The 24,843-nt window shown below is 45.0% G+C and overlaps 1 protein-coding gene across 4 annotated transcripts in view; it reads right to left on the bottom strand.

Annotated features, from left to right (window-relative positions):
- The window catches only part of MANBA (mannosidase beta), a 137,231-nt gene that overhangs the window by 9,558 nt on the left and 102,830 nt on the right, over positions 1-24,843 (bottom strand). For all 4 annotated transcript variants that reach the window (XM_029597047.1, XM_029597050.1, XM_029597048.1 and 1 more), the window contains 4 exons: positions 15,346-15,564; positions 8,835-8,999; positions 4,068-4,212; positions 1,808-1,950 (listed from right to left, as the gene is read on the bottom strand). In XM_029597047.1, the coding sequence (XP_029452907.1) occupies positions 1,808-1,950; positions 4,068-4,212; positions 8,835-8,999; positions 15,346-15,564 (672 nt within the window). The remainder of the gene's footprint in view (positions 1-1,807; positions 1,951-4,067; positions 4,213-8,834; positions 9,000-15,345; positions 15,565-24,843) is intronic.

Below are 24,843 nucleotides of genomic sequence, written 5' to 3'. Positions count from 1 at the left end.
AAAGGTGAAAGGAAGGCGAAAAGGAGCAGCAGCTCATGTGAGTAAGAACAGTAGAAGGAATGGAAGAGGGACTAGGAAAGAAAGGGGAATGACAATGGAGGAAAGGTAGAAGAGGGAAAAAGAGGAAGGAAAGGAAAATCTGGATAAGGAGAAAAGGAGAAACAGGGGCATGGGGATGGAACCTATGGCAGGAGAGAAGCTTAGTGTGGTGAGGGAGTGTGGGGTAAGAGGAGAGAAGAAGGGATGTGGAGAAAAGAAAAAGGGATGGACAGCAAATTCAAAAAGAGTAAACAAATGGAGAAAGAAAAGAAAAAAATTATTCTGATTCATACAACACCACTTAGAATATTTACTTTTATATAATAAAATTTTAAAAGCAGGATCTGCTCGAGGTCCGTGTTCAAGAAAACTCATGTTGGAAAGTCAGGTCTTTTTCTCTGTTGTTGCGGCACTTCCAGAATTTCATGCCCATGTGGCTGCCCCCTCTTCACAGCACGCCACAGAGATTGTGCATTAGCAGCAGTGCAGAGAGCTATGCTGATGCCACGCATCCAGAGTCTGCACACTGGCCACGGCCCTACCTGGCATATATCTTATCCTGTGCTCTCAGCCATGGAACACCTATGGACTTTCCTGAACAACATGACGCTTAAAACTGGGTAATGTTTTAAGACAATTTTAAAAAAGATTTCCACAAGAGCAGTCAGTCAAACGCCAGATGATTAAGTAAAGGGCCAAACCGCTCTGCGAATCACACCTGACAAAAAAACACATTCTTTGCAGGAAAAAAAAGGTGAGCAAGTGGTTTATCAGAGAATGTCTGCGAGTTTTCTCTTTACAGACCCAAGAGTAAACAGTAAATTTACAAGAGGAAGTGAAAATGGCAAATTAGGTGGGCTTTGAGGTCTTTATCTACCATTATAGTCTATATTTCCGCATGTATTACTTTTTTTGTTTTTTTATAGAATTCTCCAAGAACCTCACCCAACCATCAAACATACCCTTCAGTTTTACATTCCCTACAAAGCTCTGGGGGAAGTTTCTATAAAACATTTTTTAGGAGTCAATTTTCAAGCTATCCACATTGGGCCAAAGTCTGCAGGTACTTCTTCCTCACATACGACCTCAGTTTTCAAAGCTCAAGGACGTGCAAGCTTTCACTTTGGGACTTGCCATGGGCACAAAGCGCATGTGGACATTCAGAGCTGCTCTCTGTGCCGGCACTTTTTTTTTTTTTTTTTTAAGGGGAATAACCTGGGTGGATTTTGAAAATGAAATCCAAACATGTTATTTCCCTCTCTTGACCTAGACATGCCCCTGGCACGCTTCCTCTACCCAGGGAGCATGCTTTCCACACAGCCAGTTCACTTGCATAAATCACTACTTAACCGTGAAAACTGCTTTCGAAATTGTCCTGCCTCTTACTTTACTATTACTTTTATTTCTTTTAATCATTTTATTCTTTTGGGTAATTTTTTTTTTTTTTTAAGTTTCCACATTTTGAGGCAAAAACACAGCAACACTTTTTTTTGAGCAGATGATGCAACGAGCCGGGTCAGCAGGGAGACTGAGGGTCCGAGGCTTTTCAAAGGTATGGGGAGCTCACCTTGCCATCCCCTCAGAAACCACCTGCCTAACTGCGGCGGGTAAAGCCAGGTGCCGGCTCAGTCCCGGGTGGTCCCGTTCGCTCTGCACTCATCTTCGGACTCGAAGGGAAGCTAAGGAAAGCAGCAGCTGCTGCTGCTGCCTCGCTCGAGAAAAAGAGAAGAGGGGTGGGGAAAAAAAAAAAGAATTTTAAGAGACTTACTATAACTGCCAGCCTGTGATCCAGGTGCAGATCCGACACTCCATATATGTGCAGCGTTTCCTCATCTTCAAATGCGACCAGTGCCAGCGGGGCAAAGAAACGCCGAGCCAGGTAGTGAAGCATTTTCCACTTGCCGCCATATTCTGAAAGAGTCACAAGAAATAGTGTACAGCGGAGGAGGGGAGGGGGGAGGGGCGTTTCCAGTGGCGATTGCTTCTTCTCCACCCCTACCCAGGGGCCAGGAGACACAGACGGGGACTGCCCTTCCTCCCTATTTCAGGCCTGAAGGAGAGGCAGTGACCCCCCCAATCCTTCCCCTCTCCAGATACACACACACAGCTTTCCAGGCTCATTCACGGGCATTCAATTTTTTAAAAATATTTACATTCCGCCTACACTGACTTTGTCATACTAAGCAAATCACAGCTAAACATAAAACATCAGTATAAACATAAAACCGCTCACAGACAAGCTCATATTACAATTAATACATCAAAAATGGGCCGCCACGGGCTGAAAAGCTTCATTAAAGAAGGCGGTTTTTAAACCCTTCTGGAATAGTTTATAATCTGTCCAAGACTGAACATCTTCTGTCAGACGATTCCAGAGTGTAGCCCCGGCAATAGACGGTGAGCCCCGCCTTGCTTCCTGAAGATGTGCATCTCTTAGCGGTGGCACTTCAAGGTAATGGCTACCAGCAGAGCGCAAGGCTCTTTTTTGGAATATATTTTGTTTTTAAAAAGGTTGGACAGAAACATAGGAGCACTGCCATGTAATGATCTCTAAAATACAGAAAGGGTTTTATATTTAATCCTTTGCTCTACTGGCAGCCAGTGAAGGAGACAGAGCAATGAGGGGGTAAACATGCTCACGATGTGAAGCCTCCAAAAGCAGCTCGGCCTCCCCAGGTAAACAGAGTTACCATAGTCTAGTGCAGTTAGGATAAATGCTTATACAATTGTCTGGAAGCAGAATCCAGGCACTGACAATAAAAATCTTTCAATGGGGCCCAGTATTTCTAGGTTTGTGGAAAGCTTAGCACAGAACTAATTAAAGCATCATCACTAAGGGAGCCCCATCAGCAGGGAGTCGAGGGCTCAGGCAACCACATTCACAGACTGGCTTTATTTTATCCTCCGGATCTAAATGCAGGCTCCATTTAAAGTGGTGCTGTTTTAGCCGTGCTGTTTCGTCTAGGAGCCGTGCTGATGGGGCTACCTGGAAGGCGACTTGCGGCTCTCAGAAAATTGCCAGGTTGGTGGATCGGGCTCTAAAGGGATAATTTAAAAAACTGAAACCCAGGACTAAGTTCCCCATCTTAGCTTCTGCTGCTGAGGTGGAGGATGCCACAGAGGCAGTGCTCCCGGCCCCCAGCAAGGGAAGGAGTCCCATTCATTGTGCAACAGCGACACCTATTGACCAGACTCTGGGTGTACAAAGACTGGGTTTAGGAGCTGGAAGGTGGAGGAAAAAAAGTTTAAAATGAAGCAGAGGAGAGAAGAAGGGAGAAATCCCAAGTAGTTGTAAATAAAGGCTCATGGTGGCACAGTATCCCCCCAAAGAGGTAGGTTCCAGCTGAATTGGAAGTTCAGAGCAACTTTCATGCAAATCAAATCAAACAAACAAACAAAAGTCTGGATATTCTGAGAGCTCTCAGTTTAGTCATAATTACAATCTAGGCCATAAATCCTTGGTCTGTGAAATGGGAGATTTTCAGTGTAGTGCTCTCTTTTTATCAGCAGATGGTGGCAGTGAGGGAAGAAATTATGCACAACTAAAATAGCACTGGCCCAGCAATCCACATCACAAGAAAAGTGTTCACGCTTTTCCATTGACGATTATTAAACTGTGCCCTACCAAGGTCAACGTGTACAGTGTTTGCTGCCATATCAACAGAAAGAAAACTACCTTAAGGAAAATAGAAAAAAAAATGTCTATTTGCAGCTAATGGAGGAAGGGACCTGCTAAACAAAACATTCTGCATAGGGAAGTTCATCATTTGTCAGATGACAAGGGGGCACTACAACATGATTAGTTCCCAAGTTCAATTATGTCCCCAGCCTGAATAGTTCAGTCTGTCCACCCGAGGGGCTTGTAAACTGCAGTCAGACTGAGCTTCCAGACAGCACAGTATTGTGTACACCACGCTCCCAGAGAACAGGGGACACACACACACACACACGCGCACACTCACTCACACTCACTCACTCACACACTCACACTCACTCCATTGCCCAGGGGCAGATTCTGGAGCACTTACCCAGAGAGGCCCATGAGGGCGCCTGCCAGATATCGTTCAACTGCCAGTAAAGAGCCCCCATGGTATGTCCTTGTCCAGTGACTATCTCGCTCCGGCTGCGACGATAGAACTCGGTCTGCGTTTTCACACACTGGGCCTGCATCACCTTAACCAAAAGACAGGCTGATACGGGTTAACCCTCGTCATGTCTAGAGAGGCTTCTGCTTTTTATACTTCAGCACATGCTCTGTAGACAGGACAGAAGAAGTACTTACTGCATTCTTGGGGAAAAAAATAAAATCGGTTTGCATGGAGGCCACTTTAGTATGTGTTTCCTCTGTTACTTCTGATATGCTTTTCCTCCCCTGCTCCTTACATCTGGTGCTACTGCTTAATCATAATTCATACATATTAGCAGCAGTCTCTTACTACTACTACTACTACTACTACTACTACTACTATGGTCTATTTTTATGCAGCAGAAATCCAAAAACACAGTACGAGCTGAGCTGAGGCTGCACTTTATATGACAGTTAATACACGACAAGCGCAGACAAAATCTCTTGTGCACTCCCTGTTACCTGTTGTACTGATTAGAGAGAAAGAATAATTTCCTAACTGTGCTGTCCCTCCCGACGCAGCCAGCTTGGTGAAACACGGGGTCCGTGTCGGGGGACCCGTGGAATTGTGTTGAAATGTTGTGTATTTAAACAGTGGAGTTGCCATATTAAAAATATAAAATTATTAATGCAAAGGATTTTGGACCTACAAGAGATTTTGTCTGTGCTTGAAGTGTATTAACTATTTTTATGCAGCACCAGAAATGCACACAGCAGTGTTACCAGATAGCCAGAGATCAGCTGAGACAGGCAGGGAAGGAATGATGGACATCCATCATTCAGGGGAGTACGCCAAACCAGGAAAAGCAGGAGGCAGAATTCTGCCTTCAAGCTGAGCCATGATTGCCCTGCAGCAGGATCAGACGGGGGGGGGGGGGGGGGGGGGGGGGAAACGGGCAGGACCCACCAAAGCAAGCTGTCGTTATACTGCAAATGTAAAAGGACAGGAATCCGAAAGCTGAGCCACATCCTATGGGAGCTGTCTGCCCCCCCACCCCCGCCAAACAGCTCACAACCTTACTAAGGAGCACAGAGCAGGATGCCAGGTCACCAAGCTAGCCCACACATCTCCCACAGAGAGAGAGAACTTGGACCTCCTGCCAGCAAAGGAATCCCTTCTATGCCAAGGAAAGCCACGGGCCCACCACATTTGAATCCAGCTTCAAGCTCTTGAGCTCAAACACGGTTTCAGCTAGAATGAACGCCTACGAGGTCAACATTCAGAGGGTTGGTGAGCGGGAAAGCTACCCGGGTAATTTTGCTTGGGGAGCTTTACCCGGATATTCAGTGGCGGTTGGAGAAGTCTGCCACTGAACAACACTGTGCTAAATAACTCAAAAATGAAATTTCAGACATATTACAAGTAATTTGTAGCCTATCATTAAAATCATCCGTTGTACCTGAAGACCAGAAGACGGCCAAATGTAACCCTGATATTTAAAAAGGGCTCTGGGGTGATCCGGGAAACTATAGACCGGTGAGCCTGACTTTAGTGCCAGGAAAAATCATGGAAACTAATTATAAAGAATAAAATCATAGAACATACAGACAGACATGATTTAATGGGACACAGCTAGCATGGATTTACCCAAGGGAAGTCTTGCCTCACAAATCTGCTACATTTTTTTGAAGGGCTGAATAAGTATGTAGATAAAGGTGAACCGGTATATGTAGTGTAGTTGGATTTTCAGAAGGTGTTTGACAAAGCCCCTTATGAGAGGCTTCTAAGAACACTAAAAGGTTATGGGATGGAAGTTGTCCTTTTGTGGATTGCAAACTGGTTAAAAGACAGGAAGAGAATAGGATTAAATGGTCAGTTTTCACAGTGGAGAAAGGTAAACAGTGGAGTGCCTCAGGGATCTGTACTTGGACCAATGTTTTTTAATATATTTATAAATGATCTAGAAGGGGGTACGACAAGTGAGGTGATCAAATTTGCAGATGACACAAAATTATTCAGAGTAGTTAAATCACAAATAGATTGTGATAAATTGCAGGAAGACCTTGCAAGACTGGAAGATTGGGTTTCCAAATGGCAGATGAAATTTAATGTGGACAAGTGAGAGGTGATGCATATAGGGAAAAATAACCCTTGCTGTAGTTACACAATGTTAGGTTCCATTTTAGGAATTACCACCTAAGAAAAAGATCTGGCGCCTGTATTAGTGTGTGATTTTTATAAGAGAAAAATACTGTCATACAGTTATAATGATTGTTGCAGTCTTAAGCTTCATGGTTCTCACTTTTCCCTCAGTATTATAGGGAATACTGCATATTTTTGCTAAAATAACACAGACACATAATACTGCATATGAGAAGCAGCCTAGCACATCTTAAACAGTTCCCCCTCCAACACTCCCTTTTTCTAACATGAAGTTTGCAAAGCTTCAAGGTCACACCTGGCAGTTGCTCAGGATGGAATGAGTTAGGTTTAAAGCTAGTGATTACAATATGACAATTATAGGCGGTGAACAAAAAAAAGACAAAGTCCACCATTTTAGGGTATAAACACAGTAGAGCTTTTCTTATCAGTAGTTTGGCAATATATCAAGAAAGGTTACTACACAAAGAAAATCAAACAGCGCATGTGCTACTCCAAAAGGTATATAACCTCAGCCATCAAACTCTAGCCAGATTCCCTGCAGAGAACTGACAATAGGGATCTCCAGCACTGATCTGTCTGATTCACCCATCTAGGGTGTTCTCATAAGCACCCGATGTGTACAAAAATATCTTATACAGAAAAATATAGCTTTTCATTATTTTACATAAGACATAATAGTCTTGCTATTTTCTTACTGTGTGATTATAAGCCACAGGGCAAACACAGAGCAGAACCCACTACTACTACAGCTTCATAGTTGATATTAAATTGAACTCGTCGGCTCAGAGTCCTGTGGTGGTCAAAAAAGCAAACAGAACATTAATAATTATTAGGAAGGGAATGGTGAATAAAACGGTGGATGTTATAATGCCTCTGTATCGCTCAATGGTTAGTCCGCACCTTGAATACCGTGTGCAATTCTGTTTGTTTCATCTCAAAAAAGATATAGTTGCACCGGAGAAAGTACAGAGAAGGGCGATCAAAATGATAAAAAGCATGGAACAGCTCCCCTATGAGGAAAGGCAAAATAAGTAAGGGCTGTTCAGCTTGGAGAAGAGACGGCTGAGGGGAGAATATGATAGGAGTCTACAAATCATGAAAGGATTTAAACGGATAAATGTGAAACAGTTATTTACTCTTTTAGATAATACAATGACAAGGGGACACTCCATGAAGTTAGCAATTAGCAGGTACTTGTAGCCTGGATTGGCCACTGTTGGGACAGGATGCTGGGCTTAATGGACCCTTGGTCTGACCCAGTATATCATGTTCTTATTCTTTTTCACTCAACACACAGTTAAGCTCTGGAATTCATTGCCAGAGGATGTGATTAAGGCAACTAGTGTAGTTGAGCTTAAAAAAAGGTTTGGATAAGTTCCTGGAGAAGTCCATAAACTGCTATTAATCAATAGGAAATAGCCAATGCTTGTTGCCTGCATTAATAGCATGGGATCTAATTAATATTTGGGTACTTGCCAAGTACTTGTGACCTGGATTGGCCACTGTTGGAAACAGGATACTGGGCTTGATGGTCTGACCTAGTATGGCATGTTCTTATAAAGATATCCGGGTGATTTAGGAAGGTGGTTTTTCCTAACAGACTTACCCGACTAAGGGGGTCATTTTTTAAAATTGTGTTAGGGCCCTAATGCCTCTGATAATGCACGCGACAAATAACACATCACAAGATGTGTATGCAAATTTTAAAAATTTAGTCAAGTGGGAGGAGTTTGGGCAGAGTAAATGAAAATGAGGGGCACTTAACGTTGAGTGTGATAGCGTAATGCACGCTATCGCGAAATTTTTCACCGGAAATAACCACACCTTTTTCCTGGGCGTTATGGCCGAAACAGGATTTGCGATAAATATCACAAATACAGTTTCGGGCAGGGAGAGGGAGGAACCTCTGGGGAGGCACACATATTAGTCAACTTTTTATACCACTTAAGAGGGGGAATTCTGAACTTGGGGTGAGGTTTTGGTGTTATGCTAGGTTTTAGGGGGCAGTTTTGCATGCACAATCAGAGATATGACCAGCACAGTTACCATCAGTAAAGATTTTGTGTGCTTTGGAGTGATGAAAGATATAAAAAATGAGATTTGTACAATGTACTCTCAACCTAGCTTGATGCACTCTCTACCTAGCCGCTATCAAGTTAGATCGCGAGTACAATGTACAAATCTCATCTTTGTGTACCTTTCATCTCTCCAAATCACCTAAAATCTTCACTGATGCCTACTGTGCTGTTCATACCTCTGACTGTGCATGTAAAACTGTCCCCCAAAACCTCGCCCACCACCAAAATCTCACCCCGAGATTACCAGTTGCCCTTCTTACAGTGGTATAAATAATTTACTTATATGAGAGCCTTACAAAGAGTTTCTCCTCTCTCTCAAGTTAGCTGATGAAACCTTTCTGAATATCAAACTCTACGTGAACATAACCAAACCTCCACCTGTATTCTGTTGCTCTGTAATTCACAGCGGCACAATAGAAAGAAGAGGAGCCTTCCAATACGGTTACCTCTCTTCGTTATCAGTGCCTGCCACTCGTGCAGGACTCACCTGAGTGAGGTAAATGCTATCTTTGAAGGCTTCCACAGGATCTGGGTTTTGGGACAGCTTGAAGTGGAGCCCAACCTGATGCAACATTTGATCATTCCCGGATTCGTGGTGCTGCCGATGGAGGGAGAAGTTGCTCTTGTATGACCAATCCTCAGGGGCAGAGATCTGTTGGAAACACATTAAAAAAAAGAAAAAAAAAAAAAGTAAGCCATGCCCATTCCCTCAATTACTCTTTCACTGTATTAGTGCTGAACTGTTATAAAGTTTGTCACTGCGGTAGACAGCATGTGTCCCTACTGAAGGGGTTATTAACCTCTACTTCTCTATTGCAAGCCCCTGTGCAATGATCCGTATCATTGTACATTACCGCACAGAGGACTAGTCTGGTTCTCAATCTGGATTCTCCGGTCCGATGCCAGCTGAGGCGGAGAGTGCTGTAGAGTCGCTGAAGCAGCTACTGTAGCCCTGAAAACCATGCCTCGGGAACAGGAATTTTCTCTTTGCCTGCCCTGATCTCAGACCGGTCCATGCTGCAGGTTTATTCATTTGATATATATTCCACTTCAAAGTGGATTACATACAGGTACTGAAAGTATTTCTGTGTCCTCAAAGGGCTCACAATCTAAGTTTGTACCTGAGGCAACAGAGGGTAAATGGGCTTGCGCAAGGTCACAAGGAGCAGCAGCCGGATTTCAACCCTGGCTTAACCCTGGCTACTCCTCCACTGGCTGAGCTGTGCTCTCCAGGACAGCGACATTTTTGGGAGATGATAGTACAGGCGGATGTGAAAAGGAACGGGTGGGTGGGACAAAATTCCTCTGTACAACTCGTCCGCCAGTCTACACTGCAGACATGCAGCAGCACGTGGCCAATTTTTAGACGCCCTGCGCTGCTGCAAAGTCCATGGTGACTTTTTACCCATGGTCTTCACGCCAGGTTTGAAAGGAAAAGCCCGCATGCACTTTTATCGTAAAGGCTGCCCCAGGAAAAATTGCCTACAGAGGTTTGCTCCTACTTTTTCTAACCAAAATTAAATGGATAGTTCTAAAAATCAAACTCTATGCGTGGTGCTTTCTCCCCGTCCCAGGAATGCGTCAGCTACAATGTGGGTAAAAGCGGGTGGGTGGTGGGACTGTGTACGTACTCTTACCCGCATGCAGGGGGCCAATTGTCAGGCAGCTAATTTACATGAGTAAAATCTTTTTTTCACCTGCAGAAATCCCTTTGATAATTGTTCTCTCTGAAGTTGCTTCTTCTTCTTCCGACATTTCACATTATGCCAGCAAAACGTTTTTTTTTACCCTGGCAGTCCTAAGCTACACAGGAAGCAGCCCAAGCAGTAGTGCTCATAACCCCAACTGAAAAATCGTCAGTCTAATCCATTCCCCTCCCACACCTACCCCTCTCACCAGAACGATATTATCTAAATTTAAAGGCATCGTGGTTTTACTTTGATGGATTCTTGCCATCAGAGTACAATGCTAAGAGATCTCACGCCGAGGACACCAATGAAACCTTGTACTAAGAGCTTCTATGGACAGCGAGGAGCATGGGCTGTGTTATGAGAAGTTATTTCACGGAAACTATCGACAGACTTGTGGTGATCGCTATAAAACACCATAGCCACAGAGATTGAAAGAAGGCCAGAGGTTGATTGAGTCCATCCTCCCCTCTTGGCCTGTTGTACTAACGTAGGGATCCCAAACTACAGCAAATGGGCCGCATCTGGCCTCCAGAGCACATTTTAGTGGCCTGCCAAAAACGTCCCTGCATGTGGCCGAACTGTCCCCATGGAGCAAGGTTTACTTTCATTTTTTTTTTTTTAACCGCACGCAGTGGCAGGAGAATTAGGCCGTGCTGGTAGGGTCTCCAACTCCTACCAGTAGAAAGGAAAGGCTCGTGCGGCAGCAATCGGTGCTAACGAGGTGACCAAACCCTGCCGGCAGAAGAGGAAGGCTCGCGTGGCAGCAGGAGCAGCGGAATGTGCAACTGGGTTCCCCCAACCCCCCACCAGCAGACGGGGAAGTCCAGTGAGGTGAAAGGGTTGGGAGTGAATGAAAGCAGTGAGAGGGGAGTCTGAGTGAGAGGAGGAGAGGAGGGAATGAAAGAGGAGGAGCGTGAGCGAGAGGGCTGAGAAAGGGGAGGGAAGAAGAGAGTGAATGGAGGCTGTGAGTGGGAGAAAGTGTGCTGCAAACACACCACCCCCACAGGCGAGATGCAGACGCTGAAGAAGGGTGGGGGAGGGGAGGTGGTCCAGTTTCCAGGTGTGCAGCAAGTTTAACCTCTTAGGAATATTTCTGCTCACACCCTATCTGCCGTAACTCTGCAGGAACCTTGCCGTCTGCCTCCTCACTTCTGCATTTCAAATCGCTGGAAGGGTCAGACTCCAAGGCACAACCTGCCATCGCCACCCGCCCTCTCTCCGCTGGTCAAAACTCCAAGGGGATTCCTACCCTCTCCCCCAGCCCTCATGATGATTTAAAATGTTGCATACAGCCCTTCATTTAAAAAGTTTGGGGACTCCGTGTTTTTAGTTGGTACTGGAAGTCCTAGCAGTCATTAGTGTTTTGCAGATAGGGGAGATGCGAGTTCCACAGATCTGTGCGGCACCTCTGAAAGCGCCATACCTTGGCTCCCCCTCCTCCCATACCTTGGCTCCCCCTCCCCCCATACCTTGGCTCCCCCTCCCCCCATACCTTGGCTCCCCCTCCCCCCAAGATGTAGTGTTTTGAGGAACAGAGGCCATCCGTTGCTTTGGGATTGAATGTAGATTTGGTCAGATAAGTAGGGCCTATACCTTAGACGTAAGGGATAGAATTTTAAATCTGACACAAAGAGCAATTGGAAGCCAGTGCAGGGTGTTAAAAAAAAAAAAAAGGGAGGTCTGTTCCCATTTCCTGCCACCTGTGATTGTGCTGGAGTACCTGTAGTTTGCTCATTGTCTTTTTACGCAGTCTCATACAGATAGTGTTACAATAGTCCAAGTGTGCGAGTACTATTGACTGTATCCAGTAGAGATGTGCATCGTTTTTTGTGTTCGTGTCGTTCTTCGTTTTTCGGCCGCCATGGAAAATGTCGTTTTTTTTCAGTTCGGGTCTTTTTTTTCGCGAAAAATCGATTTTTAGTTAGTGCGCGCTAACTCCCCGTTAGTGCGCGCTAACTCCTGTTAGCGCGCACTAACAAAAACCGTTAGATTTTGTTAGTTTTTGTTAGTTTTTGTTAGTTTTTCTAAGTGCGCACTAACAGGACTTAGCGCGCACTAACGGGGAGTTAGCGCGCACTGACTCCCGTTAGTGCGCACTAATCGGAAAGACGAATTTTTGCGAAAAAACAGGAAAATCCTGATTTTTTTCGGGCTCCCTGAAACATGCCGAATTGGACAATTTCATTGCAATTTTCCAATTCGGCAAAAACGAATGCACATCTCTAGTATCCAGTCTGTTACCGCCTCAAGGCACTGTCTGAGGAACACGGTTGTTTCTTTCCACATAAGGCATGAGGATCTGTATGGCATCGGCATGAATCTGTCACTGAACAGAATGGGTGATAGTGGGGGAATCTTAGGGATATGCCCCATCTCCGGGGCCATGGTTCAGAAGATATTGCATGCCACATTATTTTCCAAGTCTTGCCCGTAAGGAAAAATTTGAACCAGTTTTTCAAGTTCACTCAGACACCTAATGCTTGATAGTCTAGTCAGCAGTGATTGTGTCAAATGCAGTTGAGAAGTCTAGGATGGGAGATATGCAGGGCTCTGGAAGGAGCCCTGGTGCATCATGGGATTTAAATGCAATCATCAGTTGTCGCCCTTAATGAAAGCCATGACTCCCTGCCCTCCATGGGCTGTGAATGCTGTCTCCACAGCATCCCCAGCCCCAGCTGACCCAGAATATGGACCGTCCAGCCTGAGGATCGAACCAGGAACCTTCCACCTGGCAGCACTCAGCATTGCCACTCAGCCACCAGTCCAGCCTTTAAAATTTCCTTTTTGAGAACCAGTGTACACAACTGAATCCTGTGCTCCACACATAACCTGTCAAACGCTTTATATGATCGAACAATACCACCCTTACTCTTTGCTTCCACCTCGTCCTTCCCAACCCAATCCAATCCAATTTAATGCACATGTGCATCTGCAGGGAAGATTAAGAGCTGGTCCTTTCCCAAGTATTCCTGCAGGGCAACACACCAGTTCTAGGATCTTCCTCATTTTTCTCAACTCCATTGTACTACAAATCCCTTAATGAATTCGTGACTGGAACTCTTGAAACAGAGAAAATAGCCTGGCAGCGCAACTTATTTTAATGGACAAATCACGTCCCTCTAAGTCTGATTCACAATCAAAGTACATTTATATATACACACAACAGAACCGTAGAAAATGCACAATTACATTATAACAGCGTGGAATTGAACTAGTATACATAGCTATGTGTGCTCTTTATTCGATGAAGATGTTTGCTGCACTTTCCAGAAGTTTCCAACACCTCTCCTAACATGATGAAATGTTTTCAGTAAAAAGGAGGCAGGAACTGGAAGTGGTTTTCTTCTGTGGAAGTGATGGGGCACAAGCAGGGCAGGACAGAGTGATAGCTCTTTCTCTGAACTTACATCTCTGCCAGCATGCATTATGCTTTCACTAGGCCGGCTCAAATGTCTTCATTCAAGCAAGGACAAAGGTAAGCTTTTTACACCATGATAATCAGGTTAACAACTCTACCTTCAAAATGGCATGACCCCCTAGCTTGGAAACTTATTCAGCTTACTTTAAATTATCCTGAAACATCTAATACAGGTGTAAAGGGTATGGCAGATAAAGTAACAAAAAAAACCCAAAACAAAACACAATTAAGTAGTTTGACAGCTATTTTATCAAGATTCCAGTGTATGACCATAGCACAGATAGCCTGAAAATAGGTCACTAGAGTATTTGTGCAAACTGTATATAAACATACACCTAAAACTAAAAACATACACCTTAAAGCAGATTAAACAGGAGGAAACAGACAGGTTTAGCAACTGGTTAATCCAATTAGCCTCCCTAGAGAATTATGAAGCTCTTTATAATTCTGGTATTTACTCAGCTAGAGAAGCTGCAACTGGAAGGTGATAACCAAGTCACTTTAGACTAATAAGTGACCAGAGGCTTGAAATATTTCCATTTCTTTCCCCACCTTTTAAGGTTACAAGACTATCGTGCTGCCATTAATCCAGTGAGGAGGATGAGGGGCTCATCAGGAGCAGTTATAATCACAGCCCCCGGTTTCCTGAGGCAGATTTTTCAAGATTCTGTGGCAAGAGTTAGCAAATTCTGTGAAAGATTTTTCAGAATTCTGCAGCAATGTGTAGCAAATTTGCATAATTTTGCATACATCTGCAATTTAAATATATACTTTTTTTTTTACTTTATAGAAATAAAGTCATTTTCTGACCTTTCTGTATGCAGTTAATGTACGTAACTATAAGAAAAAAAGGGATCTTGGTGATTGGTATCAGAAGGAAAAGGGAAAGATCTCAAAAGAGGGAAATGAAGAAGGGATCTCAAGGAGGAAGGTTAAAGGGATAAGGGATAGAGAAGGATAAAGACAGAGGCAGGAAAGGGTAAGAGAATGAGAAGAGAGGAGGGAAGAGGGAGCAAGGAGCAGGAGGAGAAAGGAATAATCCACTCACACCACTCCTCCAGATATTGAGCCTTTCTTTCACCCACACTCCATATCCCCACTAGTCCTCTTGCTCACTCTCTCCAAACACACCCCTCCAATCTCCTCATTCTCACAACACCCTCAGAGCAGCTCTGATCCCCTCACTAGGTCTCTCTCCATCAATCTCCCCTTGCACCCCTCACTCACTCTTCCTCCACCCCCACTTGCACCCCCCCCTCACTCACTCTTGCCCTCCAGCCTCTCTCCCATGGTCCTTTCTCTCCCCATCCCAGATGGCATCTCTCATCCGCCACATCCCGAGGGCATACATACACCCGTGCACACATCCTTCAGCTCCGCTTTCCGATCCTACACACAACAGCACCCCCCCCCCCCAGGAATGCCTCTCCTAACAGGAGCTAAAAATATGCAAACTGTGGACCCCTGAGCAATACTTGCATGTATTTTTATTTCTAAATGATTTACTTTTTAATTTCAGTCCCAAGACATAACATCTTAATCCTGGCTGTGACTCCCCTCAAAGCACTGCCGTTCTCGCAGCGTCATTTTATATGCTTTCTTCATTTTGCAACTGGCCCCTCTCACACCGTTATTGTGGATTCATTACACAGAGTTTTGAGTTTGTAATACAGATTTACTGTTTCTTTCTTTACAGGATTTTTTTAAATGCATATTAATATCAGTGCGTACTTTCGGATGGATTGAGGGAGGGTAGTCTTCAGATGCCAGTTTATTCGTATAAATACATCTGAACGCTATCCTCTCTATTACACCCAAAGTGTGGAAGAATACTCGTCTAAACGTTTCTGTGGAAAAAGAGAATCCTACCCACGGACATGGAGGATTACCTGCTCCAGGGTACTGAAGGAAGGCCATGACTGAAAACCATACTCAGAGGCAAATCGGGTTTTTGGAAAGGTCTTCCAGTCCCAGCAGTCACTGTAGTAGTCGTAGAAGTGGGTGTCGCCATAGTGGTTGTCGTAAGGATCTTTGGCCACCCAGCCCTCGCCGGCTGTCTCTGCACCGTTGGTGGGACTGGATGTGAGAAAAGGACGACTCGAGTCTTCCTAGGCAAAAGCAGACCAGGATTCACAAGAGTTTTGTTAGGCATCGCTACTGCACAAAATAAAACTTGGAAAACTCATTTGTTAAGGTTTTTTTTCACACACAGAGTCTCTGAACAGACTCTGGAAGTCTCACACTGAAGGAAATGAGCAGAATTATATCACTGGTAGATAAACATTAAATTGTAACAATTATTACAGAACAGAAAGGGCTTCAGTGCAGGCTGAGATACCTTTTGGTCCAAAAGAAGTAGTCACAACTGAGCAGGATGTGCACTTCCCGTTATTGCATCACGAAAAATTTAAAACAAGTCTTTTCCGTGATGTGAATACCATTTTGAATTGGTTTTAACAGTGATTCAAATGTTGCGGCTACCTGCTCTCTGGCCTGTCCACACCCGTCCAACCCATCTGCTGCCAGCCCTTTCCGGCCCTCCTGCCAGACAACTTCCTGTACACTGATTCCCCCCTCCCCTGCTGGCTGAACAGCTCCTTGCCCGGCCAGCCCAACTGCTGGTTCCCCTGCCCAATCAGTTGCCCAACTACCCACAGCTTACCTTGCTAGTGAGCTGCCTGTGGCTCCTCTACATACCCACCAACAACCCTCCCCAGTCGTCTGCCTGCCCACTGCGCCACTGAGCTATCAGTTCCTCTATATCCAGCCTACATCTGCTGGCTCCCCTCTCCAGTCAGCCGCCCGTCCACCCACAGCTCATCTCACCAGTGGGCTGCCTGCAGGATCCTCTCCATAACCATCCACCTACCTGGCTCTTTTCACTGCCCACTAACTCGTCTTTTTTTTATTTCTAAACCACTGCTTTACTTGGAAAGGACCCAAGGCAGGATACAACAGATAAATACGGAGTAAAAATAATATAATAAAAAAAATAATGCATGGTATAAATCATATTGCAAAGTACATAAAAACTAAAAATAAAATAAACAGCAGCTGAAAATAAGAAATATAGGATCAGCCTCAAGTAAGCGCACAAAAATCTAAACCACAAAATGGCAACAAAAACCATAATTCAATAAAATTAACAAGGCCAAAAATATCAATTTCAAAATAAGAACAAGGCTCGATAGAAAGACTGCTGGAGAATCCCTATTTTGAGGGGTTTTCTGAAAGCCAGTATCTCCTTCATAAAGCACAGCTCTCTGGGAATCTAGTTGCATAGTAGAGGGCCCATGTATGAAAACGTGTGACTCTTAGTATCTATTAACGTCACTTCTGACGGAGAAGGAAGCTTTAAGGAAAAGCAGACGGAGCTGCATCGGGCTGGCAGACGGGGCAGCACGAGCATGTATTGTCCGTCTCTTGCTGGAGAAGGAAGAGACGAGGATAGCAGAGTTGTGTGCACAAGCAGCCCTGGGTGCCAATCTGCCTGATATGCAGCTTTGAGGGGAGCCGGCTGGGAAAAGGGTGAGGGGAGCTGGCAAGGAGCAAGTCAGGCCTGGGTGAAGTGGGAAACAGATTAGACCACGCGGGGTGGGGAATTGAGCGGGCAGGGATGGGGAGCGAGGTGGAGGAGCAGGTTCCTTTTAGCTGCCACAGGATCATCACCTCTGCCAAACCACAGACTTACTGGAGGAGCGCACTTGTGAGTGAATAAGAGGCTGGAAATGGAGGAATAAAGAGAGAGAGAGAGAGTCTGTGTTAGGGTGGGGAAGAAATATGGCAAGAGTGTGAGATAAGGCCATGAGGGGAAGGACTGAGGGAAGAGGGAAAGACTACAGGGGATAAAATGTGGAGGAGAGCCAAAGTGTATGGGAGGAAATATGGAGAACGAGGCAGGAGAAAAAGGATGGTAGGCAGGGAAAACTTATGGCATGAAGGATGGAAAGAAGAGGAAAGTCAAGGATAGTTAGTGAGGTTTGGGAGTTAGCTGGACAATTCTTTGGGTTCAAATTTTCCCCCGCTCAGCAGACATATTTTGTCCAGACAAATCATTGCCCACATAAAATTTATCCACATGAACAGGAGGCAGGTCTAGAAGCATTCTTGGGAACAGGGAAACTTTGTCCAGTCAGCACTGATATTCAGTAATGGCTGGATAAAGTTAGGCAGCCAAGGCTGGTTGTGGTGAAGGCCGATTCTAAAGTCAGGCAGATAATTTTTCCACTTCCCAGCTTGCTGAATATGGACCTCTGGGAAAACAAGACAGTTGCAGATAGGATGAGAAGGTTGTAGAGAAAGAGGCAAAATTAAAGTGAAGGTTGAGGATAGGAGGGTACAAAAGAAAGAAAGAGAAAAGGGTCAGTTTAGGGAAGGAGTCTGGTTTTCATCTCTAGGATAAGTTGCTGTTCTGGCTGATTGCACTGTTGTATATGTGTGTGTGGCATCAAGTGTGATTTCATGTGATGTCTGTATTGCATGCTTATGTGACTTCAGCATCACTAACTAAATTGTAACCATTTTCTTACTAAATGTAATTCCCCGAGTCTCTTGACCTTATTGTTTTTGTCTTGATTAAACTGTAAGTTCTATTGAGCAGGGACTATCTCTTATGTGTTGTTTGTTCAGGACTGTTTACATCAAATAGTGCTATAGAAATGTTAAGTAATAGCTATAAGGAGGAACAGATGACATAGCATTAGGATGTGCATTTGTTTTAACCTAATTTGTAAAACATAACGAATAAGGATCAATTCGTTTCATTTGGATGGACCCCAAAATGAATTGAGGGCCCCCCCCCCCAATTAAACTAATCTTATTGGTTTAATTCAGTTAAAAGTTCTGCTCGGGCCTAGGCCCAAAGCCGGAGTCTTGACGAGAGCATAGGCCGAGGCCCAAAGCAGGCCCAAGCATGACGCCAGGGTCTCAACCTAGTTCCAGACCGATGCTGGGTCCCCTGAAAATTGTTTCTCCCCTTATCTGATAAGTCGGGTATCCATAGCCAGGCTTTTTATGCTTTCCAATATATTGAATGTTGGAAAGAATTATAAGAAAGGGATCAGTGTTTGTCTGTCTGTCACCAAAATAAAACTCTTCAAGAAAAAGGGAAAGAAATTCACCAAATTTGGCAAGAAGGAATATCTCAGACCAGTTCAAAAACCAGGAACATCTGGTCAGCATTTCCAGAGAACCAAGCCTCCAAAAAATCATCCCCATAGCTTTCTCTGGGTATCTATTATAAGCTGTTGGAGCTGTAGAATGTTGACCATTGCTCCATTCTAAGAGACCTCCGGTTACTCTTCCAGCACTTTAGTACAGGCACAGAGCAATACAGGCCGAGACAGAGGGAAAACAACTGAAGCAACTGGCAACGGATGGTGCCAAAAGGCACTTCCAAAACCATCTTCCACACTTCCATAGCCACACACATCTCCAGAGCCAGATTAAAGGGGCATGAGCCCAAAGACAATGGGGGAGAGAAAATTATCAAACACACATACATACCTGCTCCAATCATAACCCCAAACCCCTGCAACCCCCCCACACCTAAACAGACATAACCCATTAAAAAAAAAACCCTCCCTTACACGTGAAATTCTGCTACATATTACTCTCACAGAGAATCCCCCACCTCTCCGACACACAAACTCATCCAAACACACATATATCCATCCCCCCATGCACACCCATATCTAAGCATCCCCACTTCCACCCTCCACTTATAAACAAACTCCCCACACACATCCAGCATACACAACAACCCTCCCACATACATGCAAACCCCCATGCACTCCCTCACCACACCTGCTGCACACACACACACACACACATTCTGAAACGTACAATCCACTACCAGTCCAAACCTACACATCCCACACATATTCATCCCCCTGGTACACCTCCCATGCTACACACAGCCCTATAACCTCCATATATGCATATATACCCTCACAACCCCACAACCTCCAATACGCCCCACCCCAACTCCCTGCCCACACCCATCCTTTCTACAAACAGATGTCAGAAATATTTACTGACGCCATGCCTCTGTATGCTTCCCATACTTGCAGTAACCACAATTCAAAAAGTTTTTCCATAAATTATTCCCTGCACAAGACCTTCTGAGCCTACATAAGTCCCTTTTTCAAACATGCTTACTAAGTTTTCCCCCTAGAGAAGCAAGACAGCTTGCAAAATGCTTCATGAAGCTCATTTTAAAATAAAGGTCGACTTCTTTTAAACTTTTTCCAGCATGAGTTCTGATCTCAAGTGGCAAGCTAGCACTGGCACATTTTGTGAAGAGAGACCGAATGCAGTGCTGAATACTCAGACCTTGGACAGTGCCTGCCTTGGGGATAGGCAGAGAGAAACAGATCCCAATAGTAAATGTGGATATGGCTATGATGGGGGGACAGGATTGACCCAAAAGAACAAAACAGCAGCAGCAGCTTGGCCAGATGACCTGACTGGCTGCCATGAGACCAAGTGCTCTGTGAAATACTGGATGACTGATATAAGGGGAGAAAAAATACTCCTTGAAAGAAGGGTGAGCAATCAGAAGTCAAGGCAGGCCTGGGAACCAACGTCTTTTCAACAGAGGTTTTGAGAAGTTAACATGTAGACTACAGAGCAAAGTATGTTTTGGATTATTAATCTTAAGGTTTACCCTTCCTGTCCAATACACATTGGGCTATCTTAAAGATCCAATATGATGTTTCAGCACAGAGCCTGAAGAATATTTTGGAATAAAGTGTATCATATACCTTGCAAGATATGATCTAGGAAATGTTAAAGCTGATACAGAAATTCACTTTAATTTTAGTTTCTTAAAAAAAATATCACAGATAGATTTCCATCAAATAATGAACAAAGTAAAATGACTGTCATGTTAGTCCACTCTGATGTGTAGAAATGATCTAGCAGCAGCATCCTTAGCTCATTCTACCCATTAAAAAACCGTAGCAGAAACTGCCGAACACGGCATCCATCACATGGATTAAACTGTTTATTCCGGGGTGGCCAACTCTGATCCTCAAGAGACAAAACAAGTCAGGTTTTCAGGATATCCGTAATGAATATGCATAAGACAGATCTGCATGCAATGAAGACATCGCATGCAAACACTTCTCCTGCAGAGTCACTGTGGGTAATCCTGACAATCAGGCCCGCTTGTGGCTCTCGGGGACCTGATTACTGCTTCCTTCCCTCCTGAGGGGGGGAGGGCATACCGAAACAGCCTCAAATGAGGTTGGACAAAACTGCCCAGAGATAAAGGAACCCTCGTAAAACACAGAAAGGAATAAACTAAAGAAAAAAAAAAAGAAAGGAGGGAGGGAGCAGGAGGGCTAGAGGGCAAAGAGGTTTTAGGGGGTTGCTCCCACTTACCCGAGGCACGACCTCAAGGTGCGAGACGAGGGAGAGGATGTCGCTGTAGCTGGGCCCACGCCACGGAATGTTTTGCCAATGGATTACGTGCAGAAGCCAAAAGCAAAGCATTTGGGGAAAAGTCGAAGGGGCATTTATTGGCGCAGGCGTTCTATGAACGACGGCCTGGTTCTGCGCACGTTTGCTGCCCGATATTAAAGTGCCTCAGTCCCCCATAGCGTTCTCATAGTGGTGGCATATCGATGCACAGGCCGAGTTCGTGTGCTGTTGAACATGATTACAGTTTCATGTATTTTTGGATGTTTTATTATAATGTGATTACTACTACACTACAGAAACTCAGGTTTACAGATAGCGAGCACTATCAATATTTTTAATAAAAAAAAATAAAAAAAAAGACTAGAGAGGAGCGGAAATATCTCACATCACCCGAACAGATCTATCAGGCCTGATCAATTAGCTCATTCTTTCAAAAGCTAGACACAAATATATTAAAAGCTAGTCCAGCAAAAAGGAAATCACTTACCACCTATCTGTTGACCTTTATTTAATCAAATACCGAATAACTGAGCTGTAGGACTGCTGCAACAGCATTATGTGACCACGGGATAAAAACATTACGGATGGCCGATGTAATAAGACCTGCGGCAAAACTGGCGCTAGTTATGAGTGTGGGTTTTGATCACTGCACACGGCTAAAGCTGGTGCCTCCATGGGATGTAAAATTATTTACGTGCAGAAATCCACGCACACATGAAGAAACGCACACACCTAAGCGCACGATAAGGCCCTATGTAATAAGCGGCCACATCCGCGCAGAAAAGCCATGCCAATAATCCACGCATAAAAGCGAGCGAGCCAATGGGTCACCCTATTCAGTGAAAGTATGACCCTAGAATGTTTTTTTTAAATATTTCGAATAACCGTGCGCCGCAGAAAACATGGCAAATATTTTCATGGGTGCTCAGGCACCAAAACTGGCACTCAGCTGGGCACGAATTGGGATGCTTGGGCGTCAAGAAAGGTGCCTAGCTAAGCAGGAATCTGGCCACTCGGTCACTGACATAGACGCTCAGTTGGGGTGCGAATCTGTCTGCTCGGGTGCCCAGAAAGGTGCCCAGCTAAGCACGAATCTAGCTGGAACAGCCTGCACCTCACGATCCCTCCCTCTCTGCCTGCTTCCTCCGGATCCTCCTGCCACGACCTCTGTCACCTGCCAAACCTTCTGCTGCTGTCATCTCTTGGCAAAGCCGCAGGAAATGCCATAGCATCAGGAACAGCTGGACATAATCAGAAATCTCCCGGAGGAAAGGAGGAGCAGAGGTGATATGATACAGACTTTCAGATACTTGAAAGGTTTTAATGATCCAAAGGCAACGACAAACCTTTACCATAAGAAAAAAATCAGCAGAACCAGGGGTCACGATTTGAAGCTCCAGGGAGGAAGATTCAGAACCAATGTCAGGAAGTATTTCTTCACGGAGAGGGTGGTGGATGCCTGGAATGCCCTTCCGGAGGAAGTGGTGAAGACCAGAACTGTGAAGGACTTCAAAGGGGCGTGGGATAAACACTGTGGATCCATAAAGTCAAGAGGCCGCCAATGAAGAGTGGGTGACTCGCCAGAATGATGGCTACTGCCTGGAGACAATACCCTTAGTCAATAAACATACACATGGTTACTGTGACTCCAACATCACTCTAAGATTCAACAGCAAGAGGAATGTGGAAAAAAAGGATTTGCACTCACAATGACGGGAGTAGCTGGCTTGTTACGGCGGTTACTACCCCAAACCAAATGTACCTGATACTTCACTCTCGACGCATATCCAGCATGGCTCTCTACTTCAACAGCATCGGAGAAAGACTGATACATCACGAATTTCCAGCATAGCTCTCTGCTTCAACGGCAGGGGAAAAGAAAAACTGATACTTCACGCATATCCAGCATAACTTCAACGGCAGGGGAGAAGAAAAAAGGATTCACACTCACAAAGCGGGGAGTAGCTGGCTTGTCACGGCGGTTACTACCCCAAACCAAATGTGCCTGATACTTCACTTTCGATGCATATCCAGCATAGCTCTCTGCTTCAACGGCAGGGGAGAAGAAAAAAACTGATACCTCACGCATATCCAGCATAGCTCCCTGCTTCAACGGCAGGGGAGAAGATAAACAACCAATAAGGGCTGTATAACATAATCTGGGTAAAAACAAATAAGCATGGGTGTAGCTTGCTTATTGCGGCGGTTACTACTCCTACTACCTCTAACTAATCAAGCTAGATATTTCACTTGGATGCAGCTCCTCCACCGCTCTCTACATTAATGGCGGGGGTGGAAGGGAATTAGAACCAAGAGCTAAGAGAAACAGATAAGTATGGGAGAAGAAATGAGGGAAGCTTGCTGGGCAGACTGGATGGGCCATTTGGTCTTCTTCTGCCGTCATTTCTATGTTTCTATGTTTCTATGTTTCTATGTAAATCACACTAGAGCTGCACGGACACAACCACACCACACCAATGCAAGCAATGGAATAAATAGCCCCCGAGACAGCCCTGTCGCTTAACTCGTGCCTTGACCATGGTGGTAAAAAAACCTGTACTAGCATTAGCGCGGCTCCTTGTAATGCCCATGATTAGATATTCACCTCCTTTGCATGCCATTATTTATTTAATACTTTTTATATACCGAATTTTCATGCCAGCATATCAAATCGGTTTACAGTTGTTAGCAGATATTCATTTTAAAATATTTGCATTGGATCGGCGCACGCAAGGCTGCCAATTTTGGGCAGCTGGCGTGCGCCGAGCCGCGCAGCCTGCCGCTGTTCCCTCCGAGGCCGCTCCGAAATCGGAGCAACCTCGGAGGGAACTCCCTTTCGCCCTCCCCTCACCTTCCCCTCCCTTCCTCTACCTAACCCACCCCCCCGGCCCTATCTAAACCCCCCCACCTTTATCCCTGGATTTACGCCTCCTGGAGGGAGACGTAAATCCACGCGCGCCAGCAGCCCGCTGGCGCGCGGAGACGCGATCCGGGGACAGTTCTGGAGGGCGCGGCCATGCCCCCGGCCCGAAACCATGCCCCCGAAATGCCACATCCTGCCCCCAAAACGCCGCGCCGATCGGCCCCGCCCCCGACACGCCCCCCTTGAAAAACCCCGGGACTTACGCGAGTCCCGGGGCTCTGCGCGCGCCGGCAGGCCTATGGAAAATAGGCGCGCCGGCGCGCAAGGCCCTGCTCGCATAAATCCGGGTGGATTTACGCGAGCAGGGCTTTTAAAATCCGCCCCACTGTGTTAACAGCTCTTGGAAGGCTTGTTTAAAAAGCCAAGTTTTAATGCCCTTTTTAAATAGTTTGATATCTGCTTCTAATCATAATTCCTGTGGAATAGAGTTCCATAGTTGGGGTCCAGCAATAGAGATAGTTCTTTCTCTTACATTATTTAGATGCGCAATTTTAGGGGAAGAAAATGGCAACATCCCTGTTCCGGTTGATCTGGTAGTTCTAGAAGGGATGTGGAAATGAAGTGATGAAGTTAGCCATTCAATTTTTTCATTGTAGAGGGTTTTATGAATTAGGGACAAGACTTTATGCTGGGACCTGCATTTGACAGGTAGCCAGTGAAGTTCTTTCAATATTGGGGTGATACGTTCAGATCTTCTAGTTCCTGTCAATAGTCTAGCTGCTGAATTTTGTAGAAGTTGCAATGGTCTTGTAATATTTGCGAGTAGGCCTAAAAATAGTGAGTTGCAGTAGTCTAATTCTGACAGGACAAGTGCCTGTAAAACAGTTCTAAAATCTTTTGGGAATAGGAGTAGTTTTAATCTTTTGAGGATATTTAATTTAAAATAACTATCACTTGTGATTTTTTTAACGCAAGATTTCATTGAGAATTCGCAATCTATGAGGATCCCTAGATTTCGTACTATTTTGTCCCTGCTTGGCTGCCCATGCAAATAGCAGATGCGCAGTACATGGGTGCCATCAGTAGGTGTAAGTTGGTA

This window comes from Rhinatrema bivittatum, chromosome 1, assembly GCF_901001135.1.
Source record: "Rhinatrema bivittatum chromosome 1, aRhiBiv1.1, whole genome shotgun sequence".
In the NCBI taxonomy this organism is placed as follows: domain Eukaryota; kingdom Metazoa; phylum Chordata; class Amphibia; order Gymnophiona; family Rhinatrematidae; genus Rhinatrema; species Rhinatrema bivittatum.
The sequence above is the reverse complement of the archived record's forward strand: the minus strand, read 5'-3'. Positions and strand labels throughout refer to the sequence as shown.